The sequence below is a fragment of the Danio rerio genome, chromosome 5, assembly GCF_049306965.1.
Source record: "Danio rerio strain Tuebingen ecotype United States chromosome 5, GRCz12tu, whole genome shotgun sequence".
NCBI classification, from domain to species: domain Eukaryota; kingdom Metazoa; phylum Chordata; class Actinopteri; order Cypriniformes; family Danionidae; genus Danio; species Danio rerio.
Window position 1 is genome coordinate 28,177,408 of NC_133180.1, and position 13,835 is coordinate 28,191,242.

At 36.0% G+C, this 13,835-nt stretch overlaps 1 protein-coding gene across 8 annotated transcripts in view; it reads left to right on the top strand.

Moving 5' to 3' along the window:
• Positions 1-13,835, top strand: part of zmat4a (zinc finger, matrin-type 4a) — a 259,922-nt gene that overhangs the window by 83,109 nt on the left and 162,978 nt on the right. The window contains exon 3 of one of the 8 annotated variants that reach the window (XM_073952200.1): positions 11,681-11,943. The exons of the other annotated variants lie outside the window; for them this stretch is intronic. Coding sequence (XP_073808301.1) covers positions 11,791-11,943 — 153 coding nt within the window. The 5' untranslated portion in view covers positions 11,681-11,790. The remainder of the gene's footprint in view (positions 1-11,680; positions 11,944-13,835) is intronic. 8 annotated transcript variants of the gene reach the window in all.

Consider the following 13,835-nt stretch of genomic DNA (forward strand, 5'->3'; position numbering starts at 1 on the left):
TGCGGTGTGAGAGGGCCTAAACGCTTGAAGCAATTAAAAAGTCTTTTAAAATGTAGTAGCAGTGCTCTCTGAAAAAAGAAAATGTAGTGTGGCTCATAACATAATAAATATCCATTACATGCAGCACCGAAGGCAGATAACATACAGTTAAGCTTATTTAGCACGTCATGTTTGCATTTCATGCATTTGTTATATGTTCTGGAGCTGAACACAATATGAGACGGTTTCTTTGTGCCAAAATTAATTTGTTTATGTGCCTGGCAGATCTAAATGTGACATGTCAGGACATAAGCTTTAGCTCCAGTCTGAGGTCCCTCACAGACGACCTCACTGTCTCTTGTACTTTTCATTCTGTCATATAGGGGTCATTGAAATGCTGCATTTTATGGTTTAGTTTAGAGCAGTGGTTCTCAAACTTTTTTCATCAAGTACCACCTCAGAAAAAAATTATCCCTCCAAGTACCATCAAAATGAGCAGTATTGAGATACAGTAGCGTAGTAGGGCCAGTAAAGCATCTACAACTCTGCACAGTTAAAAAAACGTGGCAGATTACCTCAGAAATATAGGCTATATGTCATATATGTCATATTATATACATCATTTTTGATAAATTTTAAAATGTGTGTAGCATGTACATGACATATTTCATTCCTCCGCGTACCACTAGAAGGAAGCCTGCGTACCACTAGTGGTACACGTACCACAGTTTGAGAACCACTGGTTTAGAGGAAACTCTATTTAAGTTTAAAGAAAATCAAAAGATATTTATTAAATGTCATTTTTTAAAGAATTAGTTCACTTTCAGAGTTCAGATTTACCTGATAATTTACTCCCACCCGTCATTCATTTATATTTATTTTGTCAGCTAAAAAATTGCAGGGTTGTTTTCCATAGTGGACTTCTATGGTACTCAGTGATTTGAACTTCCAAACTAGTGTTTCAATGAAGCTACAAAGGGCTCTACATGAGCCAAGCGAAGGCTTTACAAAGGCTTTATCTAGTAAATTAATCAGTCAATAGAATAAATAAATAAATAAATAACATGTATAAGCTTTTAATCACAAAAGCTCACCCACCACTAGCTTTGTGGGAGGCAATAGTTTGTGGTTAAAACTACACAATTTTATATATTTATGCACTCATCGGCCACTTTATTAGGTACACCTTACCAGTATCGGGTTGGACCCCCTTTTGCCTTCAGAACTGCCTTAATTCTTCGTGGCATAGATTTAACAACATACTGCAAATATTCCTCAGAGATTTTGGTCCATATTGACATAATAGCATCCCACTGCGGCTGCAAATTTGTCAGCTGAACATCTATGATGTAAATCTGCCATTTCACCACATCCAAAAGAAGCTCTATTGGATTGAGATATGGTGACTGTGGAGGCCATTTGAGTACAGTGACTTGTACTCATTGTCATGTTCAGGAAACCAGTCTGAGATGATCCACGCTTTTCAATCTTCTATGGTGCCATTCTCCTCTGACCTCTGGCATCAACAAGGCATTTGTGCCCACATAACTGCCCTCACTGTATATTTTCTTTTTTCAGATCATTCTCTGTAAATCCTAGAGATGGTTGTGCATGAAAATCCCAGTAGATCAGCAGTTTCTGAAATACTCAGACCAGCCCATCTGGCACCAACAACCACGCTAGGTTCAAAGTCACTTAAATATCATTTCTTCCCCATTCTGATACTCGGTTTGAACTGCAGAAGATTATCTTTACCATGTCTACATTCCTAAATGCATTGAATTGTTGCCATGTGATTGGCTGATTAGAAATTTGCGTTAACATGCAGTTGGACAGATGTACCTAATAAAGTGGCTGGGGAGTGTATATCTATACATACATACATACTTACATACATACATACATACATACATACATACATACATACATACATACATACATACACATCATGTCCATAACTGAGCAATAACTAATATTTCCTTTCATTAAGCATAATTATTAATGTTCATTATAAGATTATTTATTTTAAATGCAGCATTTGCTAATTGTTTCATATTATGTTTAGTGGAATGACTTGCACATTGCATTTTACATACACTAGAAATATAGCTTATATTATTTTCACTGATAATGTGGATGCCAGGCTTTGCACACAGGTATTAATGTCAGTTCCAAAGGTTTTTATCTAATGACACAGGTTGCCGCCTGTATTGAGAAGACAAGAATGGGGAAGAAAACATGTGGAGGACAGGTCTACACTTCCATTCAGGCTTTAGGCAAATGCACCTCAAAAGTTAAGCTAATGTTCTGCTTCACAGCCACTGCACTCTCTGCCTGAGCAAACACACACATACACACATGTATTTTTTTTTTTTTACACATGCACGCACACACTTATACCAGTTTCCATACGAATGTGTGTGGCTGACAGGGAACCAAGGTGACCTACAGTGATGTCACAGCTTCTTCCTAAGGCGACTCCAGACCCCGAACACAAACACACAGAGAAAAGAAAAAGAGCAGAGATGGGGGAAGGGCACTGATGGCCTGGACATTTTATATACTTCACGATGCAGATTTATTGTGGCAGTGATGTAACAGCATGGATTTACTTATGGAGTACTGTAATTATCTATCTATCTATCTATCTATCTATCTATCTATCTATCTATCTATCTATCTATCTATCTATCTCTCTCTCTCTCTCTCTCTCTCTCTCTCTCTCTCTCTCTCTCTCTCTCTCTCTCTCTCTCTCTCTCTCTCTCTCTCTCTCTCTCTCTCTCTATATATATATATATATATCAGTTCTGTCTGGTTGTCAAATCTGATTGGCTGAAAGTCGTGCGATATTCTGCAATATCAGAACTCCTACAGCCTCTTTACCCTTTGTGTATTACTCCGCACACATACAGCCAGCAATATGGCTGTATATCCCACTAGTGCCGATATACAGCCATATCGCACTGCTACTCGTGTGATATTGCTCATAAATATTATAAATAATATCTGGGTTGACATTTTTAAAATCATGCATCAAAGCAATTTTCCATCTCAGTTGCAATGATATCTGTTCAGAGGTAGGGCAGGGTCAGTCTATCAATCACATGACATCAAGAACAAAAAAAGACACAGATTCACTTAATACCTTATTGACAAACTGAAGTCCGGCCCTGATTTATTTTGCTGTTATTAGATAAGCCATTTCAAGCTATATGTGTCACAGTAAGCTTACACTATATGAATAACCTTCGATTAAATTCTAACTTAGATATAACTGACATTATTTTACAATTTATTTTTATTAAATATTCCAATCAACTGTGTGCCAAGTGACACAATTCACCCAATTTGATCTTCCTCCAAAGTAAAGGTTTACATGGTTCACATTTTAAATCATCTGTTTTTATTAGCAGATTATTTAGAATTACATACTTATTAACATACTTTATATTATGATTAATATATTTAATATATTATAATTAATAACACTTTATATTATTTTTAATATTGTTAGAAAATATAAATATTTTTTTATTGTTTTTTGTCTCTTTTTCTTTTAATCAAACAATTATTTGTATTGGTCATGTAAGGATCATTAACTGAACTTTTCCTGTTGTGTGTGAGATGCTGTGGATAGTAATTATCATTTTTGCAGAAGTAGATGAATGCTGGTCCAAAATTAAATTCAGCTCTGCAGAAACTTCCTGTCTAAAGAAAGGTGTTAAAACTGAACACAGAGCACAAAAAGTGTTATGCTTTTTTTGTTGTGCAGAGAATTCGTAGAATAAGAGGACTTATGTCTGGGGTGCGGCCAATGGAGGACTGAACAATGACTGACAAATGACAAATTTCATTAAGCTCCACCTGTTAATATCAGCTGCCTATAAATGTTGGAGTCAGAGAAAAGAAAGTTGTTGCGCACCTCCTTAATGTAACTTCTACATTGCATTGATGATAACAGAATTCTGTGAATCGAATTATTCATTTGTATCCAATAAATTGTTTGGATTTATTGGATAAATTTGTATCTAATTAATCCAAAAAATTGCAACAATACATTTAATATATTTTCATTAGGGCGACGCAGTGGTGCAGTAGGTAGTGCTGTCGCCTCACAGCAAGAAGGTCACTGGTTCAAGTTTTGGCTGGGTCAGTTGCCGTTTCTGTGTCGAGTTTGCATGTTCAACCAGCGTTTCTGTGCGTTTCCTCCGGGTGCTCTGGTTTCCCCCACAGTTCAAAGACATGCGATACAGGAGAATTGGTATAGGCTAAATTGTCCATAGTGTATGTGTGTGAATGAGTGTGTATGGGTTTCCCAGTGATGGGTTACAGCTGGAAGGTCATCCGCTGTATAAAACATATGCTGTATAAGTTGGCGGTTCATTCCGCTGTGGTGACCCCAGAATAATAAAGGGACTAAGCCGAAAATAAAATAAATGAATGAATATTATAATTATTAACATACTTTATAATATTATTAATATATATATTTAATACATTATAATTATTTACCATACTTTATATTATTTTATAAAAATATTTAATATATTACAATTATTAACATTCTTTATATTATTATTAATATATTATAATTATTTAACATACTTTATATTATTATCATTATTATGCCTCGTTTCTATAAGTTATCTCTTTCATGAATAGCTCTTTTCATCTTTCTGTGTAAATGTTTAAATTCATTCATTTATTTTCTTTTCAGCTTAGTCCCTTACAGCTCTCTTGGCCACTGTATTACCTTGCATTATGGCAAATCAGAATGGATTTATACATAACTTTATTTGTTAAACTTTATTTTTTTTACATGTCTTTTACATTCTCAAAAGTACCATAATTTATCTAAATTTTACCACAAATCATAAAGAGTAATACAAAATAATTGAATAAGGAGCTTTCATGTGTAAAGCCGTGGTATACTGAATCTCCTGTTTTCTTATCCGTTTCACATACACAGCTGTGGATGAGTGTGCCACATGCACAATAGTGTGCTCCTTCTGTTTGAACATTCAGCTCGCACCTACACTTTTGTAAGAGGGCTGTCCACGGACACTTCTGATGATGAAAATTGCCTATTGATGTTTTAAGATATGAAGCTTAAATTTATTTGAGAACGTCAAATGTGATAAATAAATAAATCCTTATGATTAATCGTAAATGTAGTTAATATTTCTGATTAAACTCAAGGATAACTTATTTGTTGTGCTTCAAAAACCTCTACACAGCATATGCAGTTTTTCTTATTGAATGCTGCCTTGAGTACTGCAAACTGAGAAAAAATCTATAGCAGGTGATTTTGCGAAGCTTGTCATATTTTTTTTTTGCAGTAGAGAGTTCTAAAAACAGTCTGTCTGAGACCCCAGAAACAACAGCTGGTCAGCTGCAGACGGCTTTGTGCTCTTAATCTGTCCACAAATAAATCCTCAAGAAATGTCTCTTCACAAGAGAACGGTCAGTAAAAGAAAACCCAAATAAATTTCCAGTCCAAAAAAAGTCACATACATTTAAAAACTGTCAAATTTAGCTGGAGCACCTTTTATATCAGGGGTCACTAATCTCGTTCCTGGAGGTCCGTTGCCCTGCAGGGTTCAGCTCCAACTTGCCTTAATACACCTGCCTGGGTGTTTCAAGTATACCTAGTAAGACCTTGATTAGCTTTTTCAGGTGTGTTTGGTTAGGGTTGGAGCTGAAATCTGCAGGACACCGGACATCCAGGAACAAGTTTGGTGATCCCTGTTAAATATGCTTCTGCAATGTCATAACATTTCTTCCTGTCCAGAATTGCATGCATTTTTCACTAAGCTTCTAAGAGAATTTAAACATTCTTAGCAGGGTTAATGTCTGGACTCTGTGGTAGACAATCCATGTGTAACAATAGCCACATTTCCACTGTCAGGCCAGTGCAAGCCAGGGCTTTTATCAGGCTGGGCCGGGCCGGGCTGGGACAATCGCCCGAGAGCTTGAGCAGTGAGGCTGAAATCATGTCGCGTTTCCACTGTCAGGCCAATAATTTGCAGCACCACACACAGACCCTGCCCCCAGAACACCCCACGAATCAAACGTCACACAGCCCACCTAGTTTAGCGTGAATCAGGCACACCATCACAAAAGATTAAAATGGAGACAACCAAAATAAGCAAATTACAGTGTACCGTACAGCATAATGTTTTCCAGTAATGGGTTGCAGCTGTAATGTTATCCCCTGCGTAAAACATATGCTGGATAATTTGGCGGTTCACTCTGCTGTGGCAACCCCAGATTAGTAAAAGGACTAAGCCAAAAAGAAAATGAATGAATGAATGAATGTACAGCATTACATTATATGTCTATACACATAGGCCTTTGTATTTTCATCCATTACATATGTTTACTCACCGACAGACAGTTGGCATGGTACAGTTTTACTTTTTACAATGATGTTACATGCTCCCTGAACCCCATTTTTCACAATATGAGCTTGATGAATCCTGGCAATTTCATCTTGGAATATGCCCGTGCCATCAAGGAAGAAATTCATTCATTGAAGGAATAAGCTGGTCATTCAGTATATTCAGGCAATCAGCTGACCTCTGTATTTGGTCACATGATATTAATGAACCTAGACCTGCCCAACTGCAGCACCGCTCATTTCTTAACCCAATTTCAATAGTTTCAGCAATCTGCTTAGATGTTTTCTTTGTTTGATGCATGCCAGTACAGATTAAAACATAATCATTCATGCTGTAGTTATCCAATGGGAGGTTCTTACCTATGCTTAGCCAAATCCAGTTGGTGACTTTTTTTGTGATAAGCATATCATGAATTTAAACATAATGAAGAACAAAATTGGCTCACCACAGGAGTAAAGAAAAGGTACACATTTTGTAGAAACACACCATTTATTCTTGTTCTTCTTCAATTATTTTTGTCTAAATTACCATATACACATCACAAACCTGGAGCATGATCTTACAAACCAGGCTGAGGTTTGGAGTTGAGTGAATGTTTGCACAATTCTGGAATAACTTGTTACTAGAAATGGTGAATTGATGCTGACTGACTGACTGTCACATCCCCGGCTTTTTACTGCTAACCCAATCACAGCTCTCCCTCACAAACCAACTCCATCCAATCCTGTGAACCTTCTCTGGCCTTCTAATCACTTGCACCCGTTCCTCATCATCAAATGACACTATATAAGCTCACCTTCTCCTGTCAGTCATCAACCGGTATTGAAGTTGGATGGTTGTCTTCATCTTTGCTCCTTCGTCTTCTCCTCTTCTTCTATGGACGTTCCTTGTGAGTCTTGGAGTCCTTCACACTGAACAAGGGAAGTGGATATTCCTAACTGCTGTTTACTAGAAGATCTGCCATCTATCTGATGAACTGTGTGTCTGTAAACTCACCCATGGATGTTTCTTATGTGCCTTCGGATCCTTCACCCTGATCAAGGGAGGTGCTTACACTTATATAGTGTTTACTAGAAGATCTGCCATTGACTTAATGAACTGTGTCTGTATACTCACCTACTGATGTTCCAATGAACGAAATAGTGAGATCGCTAACATCAGATGTTTATCTCCAAGAGCATTAACACCAATCCTTTACTTCCGCACTTTGATTAAGTGACTTTGTTTTGAATAAAACTGATAAACTATAACCATTCTTGTCTACCAGCATGACACTGACAGCCACAGGTTGTGAATGGAATGGTTCTCAGTGTATATTTACAGTCTTATAGATCTACTTCTAATAAATCATGTAGACAAGAAATGCTTGTAACAGAATACTGTAAATTGAGATAATTATGTCAATAATGAGCAAACATCAATACAACCAAGCGGAATTAACTAAATCAGCTGGGCATGTTTAAATGTGGCGGGGGCTATTATGTCACAATATGAATCCATTTTATTAAAAAATAATTTTTAATTTGACGTGAACAGATGTGGGGCCATTTATCTGATGAATGGTTCTGTAGCACTCGGTAACAACAGGGGATATTTTGCACAGGATCTCAAAGTCAAGCTTAGCCTAAGGGCACATTCTCTTCAGTGTCACCCTGATGAACTGCTCCCCACACAGCCTGGCTTCAACTCAAATCACAATCAAAATTCCTTCTAATGTCAATGTATTTATTTAGTCAAAAAAACAAAACAAAAAAAAAACACATGTTTTCCTCAGGATACTCGACAAGGTAAACACTTGCACATGCAGTAAATTTTTAAAGAAGATATTCAATGTTGTATTAGTCTGTTGTCAGATATGAAAAAGACTTCATTTATAGACTCAAACTGTTATAAATCATTGTCATTTTAAATAATATGTTATATATTTATATGTTCTAGAAAAATATTTAATACAAATTTAAAAAAGAGGAGAAATTTTGTAGGTTGTAATTTATTTATTTATTTATTTTTTTTTTGCAATATTTTCCTGGAATTTAATTGTATTATCTTTCAATTTCTAGATATGTTTAGTGACTACAATATTATTTTAATAAATGTATCTGTTTAATAAATCTGTTTTGTTTAAATGCACCAAAATAGATTGCCTACATTCACTGAGAATTGAATACAAATATTCATAATCAAAGTGGTGTGTACTCAATTCTGCTGAGCCCTGTATAGAGAGAGTGTGACTCCCTTCTTTATCAGGGGTCGCCAAAGTGGAATGAACCTCCATTTTTCAACCACATTCACCTTGTTGTCAGTGTCATGTGTGACCCATAGGCATTGATTTTTTTTTCATTCACTGCCATTCACAAATCCATTTCACACACTGTTTTTTTGGATGCAGCCTTTGTGTGCTCAAGGACGCTGGGAGTCACAGTCTTCAGGATTTCTTTTTCTTTGTGGACTTCATGTCATGTGTAATTGCTCTCAAATGGCTAAGTCTGAAGGTACCAATGCTGGGACGGAACTATAAACAATTCTTCGAAAAAGAAACTCAATATATTCTGATAACAAGCACATGCAAGTGATAAGTGCACACATGACATGGGTAAACACTTAAATGATGCCTTAAAGGGATAGTTCACCCAAAATAATACTGTGAGCTTGCACCTGTGTACTTCATTATGCAACAAGAAGCTTGTGCTCCAGATTGTCATGAAAACACTCCAGACCACTTGGCGAGCTTGTAGAGCTGATAATGCTGCAAATAATGTAAATAATGTTCAGTTTCTTGCACAAACCGATCATTTAACTTCATAAGACCTCGCTGTATCAAGAGCCATAGATATTACTTGTTATTTGTCTGTATATGTTGGTATGATTGTCAAAGTGCTTTAGCTTGTGTTTAATGAATCACCAGGGACCATGGTTTTACATTAAAATATATATATATATATATATATATATATATATATATATATACAAAAAAAATCTTTCTTAGAGTGTTCCAGAGTGTATTTTTAAGGCTTGGTTGGATTTATAAGATGCAAAGCAATGTGTGCTCATGCTTCATTTGTAAAAAAAGATCACAGATTTTTTTTCCATACATCTAAACGTCTATCATATTTACTATGTCTACCAAAAGCACGGCCTCAAAAGACTCTGATTGGTCAACTAACGTAATGTGCTGGAAATGCAGATCGCCTCTGCTGTGTAAATACTGTCAGTAAGTGTAGCCGTTTCAGTTGACCTGACTTGGATATAAAATGAAGAGTACACTGAAACTCATGCCTACTCTCTAAAATAAAATCTGACAGTTGTTTTTCACATATATTTGGGTTAGAAGCATGTGTAAGTAATATGAAACATCACATATCTTTTGTAAGTTTGTTATTTGAGATTTTATAACACACAGAAGCGGCTGCATAGAGAGACACTGCAGCACTGGTAAAGATTGGGGGTGTTTACAGGGGTTTGACGGACAAAAATGAATGTGTAGATATTGTTTAACAATACCAAAAAGCATTTGCCATTGTTTATATCCTTGTTTACGTCATTGTTACAACATACCATTAATGCTAGAAACTATGTATGTACAGTAATCGATCAATTTTAACAAATAAAAATACTTACAGGTTGTGGCTCACAATCCACAGCTTCTTCTATTAAGGTTGGAGCTGCTCTTTTTTTGAGCAGTTTTTAACTAAATCCAGCACTGAAATGGGAGAGATTCTGGAAGCAGTCCTTTGTCAAATGCTAGCTATATATATTTTTATAATTCTCTGGAACATAATTCAATTAAATTGTAAGCACTTCTCTATTTGTGTCATTTCTTTGGAAGCCCAATTACATAAACAGAAGATGCACTGTGGACATAGCAGCGTTTGGATGGCATTTTAACTTTCTCTGCTATAACATTACAGTGCCTCTGGCCATTCCCCTTTGCTGCATATATGCACATGTGCGTAACCTGAAGTGTTTGGGATCTCACTAACCTGGATGCATTTTTTTGTAGTCCTAAAAACTTTGTTCACTGGAGGCTTTGCTAACTCTGTAAATGCCAATGTCTCCCTTTGCATCGAAATTTGAGCATATTACATTCAGAGATATTGTTTATGTTCAAACAGCTACATTATACAAGAACTAAAGTTTAAAATATGATATCATAGTGGACCACCTTTTAATTGTTCATCAAAAAAAAAAAAAAAAAAAAAAGTCACCTTCATCTTGGCTGGCCTCAGGGTGGGTAGGCCTATATTAACAGGAAATTTTTATTTTTGGGTATACCATATTAAAAGCGATTAGTTTACACAAAAATAAAAACTCTGTCATCATTTACTAACACTTTACTTGTTCCTAACCTGTCTGAGTTTCTTCAGTTAAACACAAAAGAAGATATTTGGAGGAATGCTGAAAACCAACCAACAATAGTATTTGTTTTTCCTACAATGGAATTCAGTTGTTACAAGTTTTAAGATTTTCTTCAAAATATCTTCTTTTGTGTTCAACAGAAGAAAGAAACCCATGAAGGTTTGGAAACGTTTGAGGCTGAGTAAATTATAAGTACATTTTCAATTTTGGGTGAACTATCCCTTTAATGCACATAAAATGTTTCATAAAAGACATTACAAACTGATTGCTAGACCATAATATTTCGTTTCAGCATCGATTTTTCAATGTGCGACTCTTTAATAGACACATTGACACATTGAGGGGGGAGTATAGTTGTCTAGACAAGGCAGATGACTTTAAGCCACTTGGACACAAGTGATTTTAATATTTGTTGCTTAAATATGAATTATATATAACTATTTACGCAATGACTAGATTGTGTTACACAATCCCTGTGTTTGAATACTGTTTGACTCACCTGAAATCTATAAAAACTGTTTATTTAATTTGTATACTTGCTTCAATGTATTTGTCTATGTTTTTTATTTGTTTGTTATATTTTATGCATAAACACCCCCACAGAGTCATCACAATTAATGTAAAATGATGGATTTTTCCAAATTGAGCTATTTAGGTCATCTGGAGAAATTATATTCATACAGCATTACACTGAAAAGCAAAAAATCGCAATGGCAGTTAGCATGCAGCCCTACAATGATAATCAATAACATTTTAAAATATAACCATATGTGAGAAGTCAAGCCTGTTTGGGATAATTTAGTGATTTACACTGTACTGTAAGATATTTTTACAAAATGACAAATAATCAGTTTTAACTCTACACGCATTATCGCGTTAAATTATAAATTTAACCATCTAATTCAGCATCATTCTCTCCAATCTTCCTGATTTATGCACTGTAGTGTCATTATCCATCCTTGCTTGTAAAGCCACTACTGCAGAAAAAAAGCACTACTTCAGCCATCCAGCCAATGGAGGACGCGGGGCGGAGAACGCTCTGCAATTGAACTAAATGACCGCAGGCAGCCGAACACGAGCATCCCTTCTACACACGCGCCTTCATCTCTTCTCACAGTCAATGGATTACACCTTCTCCATCCAAGTGCAGCGCCATCTGACCGTGTACCAGACGCACTTACACGAGGACTACAGCTTAGAGTTACAGGTATGTTTGTTAAAAGTCAAAGTCTGCGCTAGTCTGTGTTGCTGTGACGAGCGCGGCTCCAAAATCATCGGCACGAGTGCGCTCCTGGAGATACTTGTAAAACAAACGAGCCACATTAACAGAGCAGATGTTCTGTAGTAAAATGATACGGTGATGCGAGACGTTATTAGATTTGATGACGTTGTGATACGTTAGCTCTATAAATGTGTCGCGTGGTGTGTTGTTTACATGATGAGGGACTCCTGAACTATAGTATCATACTTGGCATTTACTCAGAGAAACCACAACACAATCGTTTTCTTGTGGTTTTTGTTGCTACAGTACAGGAAACACTGATGACAGACACATGAAAAGGTACATCTCGGTTCGTCAGTCTCACAGCTGTTTCATTTACTGCTAATGATCAATTATGTATTACTGTACAGTCCTGAGAACCCTGTTGATGCAGACAGTAGTGACAGTTTTCAGTAAAGAGCGCTTTGATCTTAGTTTTCACCTGTTGTGATCTGTGTAATTTACTGAGACTGGCAGTTTGATTGTTGTACCCTTGAATAAATTGGGATTTAATGTAGTGCCTTCGGCAACTGTTGGGTTATTACCTGTCCTTCATCTGAGTAACTGTAGAAGCAATTCATTTTGACTCTCAAATATTGTAGTCATATTTTATATGTAACAAATTCAACCTATTATTCAAAGTAAATTAGAGTAGCTGTTTTATTCAGAATGCTTTTTGTCTGAATGATCTTGCATATAAGCAAGTTTTCTTTAGGCACAGGTTGTCCTGTACAGTACATTGAATACAAATAAAACAAACAGAACATTAATCTTTTTACTCTCCTTGTAAGTTTAATAAACTATTTCCAAAAAGCATTCTGTCAGCATGAGCAATCATAATTTCATAATCAGTTAATTTTGTTTTGTTAACTGTCATTATTTTTGTGTTTATTACTTTGAAAATTGAAGGAATCTGTATGTATGAAGCACTATTCAAACAAGTGTGTAAGCTTTCTTTGAGCAATTACAAAATGACAGTTTGTTTATGAATAATTTTTCTAAATAATCATACTAACATTATGCATATGCATGCATTTTCTTCCTTTTGAAAGAGAGACTGTCCCTTTAAAGTCTCCTCCAGGTGCTGCTCAGATCGTCTTTGTGCGGAACAATGGTAGCATTAATATTCTCTTTCATATTCCTTGGAGTGCACAAAAGCAGATGTCTTTTCTTAATAAGTGGCTTCCCTCTTTTTGTGTCCTGGGTATGTACTTTGTCTGTCCAAAATTAGACCTGATATTTGCTTTAGTTAGTGGGGTAAAGCCAATCTCTTTCAGTTAGACTGAACTTCTGCATGTTCTTTTAGGTTCTAGAATTATCATGTAGGATTATAAATGGATATTTTTAAAGGCATTCATTACTGTGCTGCATAACAAGCTTGGCTAATAAGCAGTTGTTAGGAGAGAGCAGAGTGAGAGTAAGACGTGAATTATTGATGTTTTCTTGACACTGTTTTTCCTGTGTTGAGAACAGAGGCTCATCTTTAATTTCTGTTATTATGGCATGTTTACGAATTAGTATTCTCTGCCTCCTAGCTAGTCAGTTGAAAACAGTATAAGCAGAAGTATAAATATGAGATATAAACAGCGTCACTCTTATTGCGTGCATTCATTATAGATGCATCATGGTCCGAACCGCTGTAGTGTGCTTTTTAGTGATAAGGGAGTAGAACAACTTCAAAGTTTGCTTAGCTGAAAGTTATTTTCCATCAGCATTCACCCCATGCCTCTCTTTGAAATTAAGTCATTTTCTCAGTATTTGGGGCAGTGAATGTACCCAGCTTTAAGTGGGTGGTTGGTTTAGATTCTCAAAGAAAATGTTCATTCATGCACCACAAG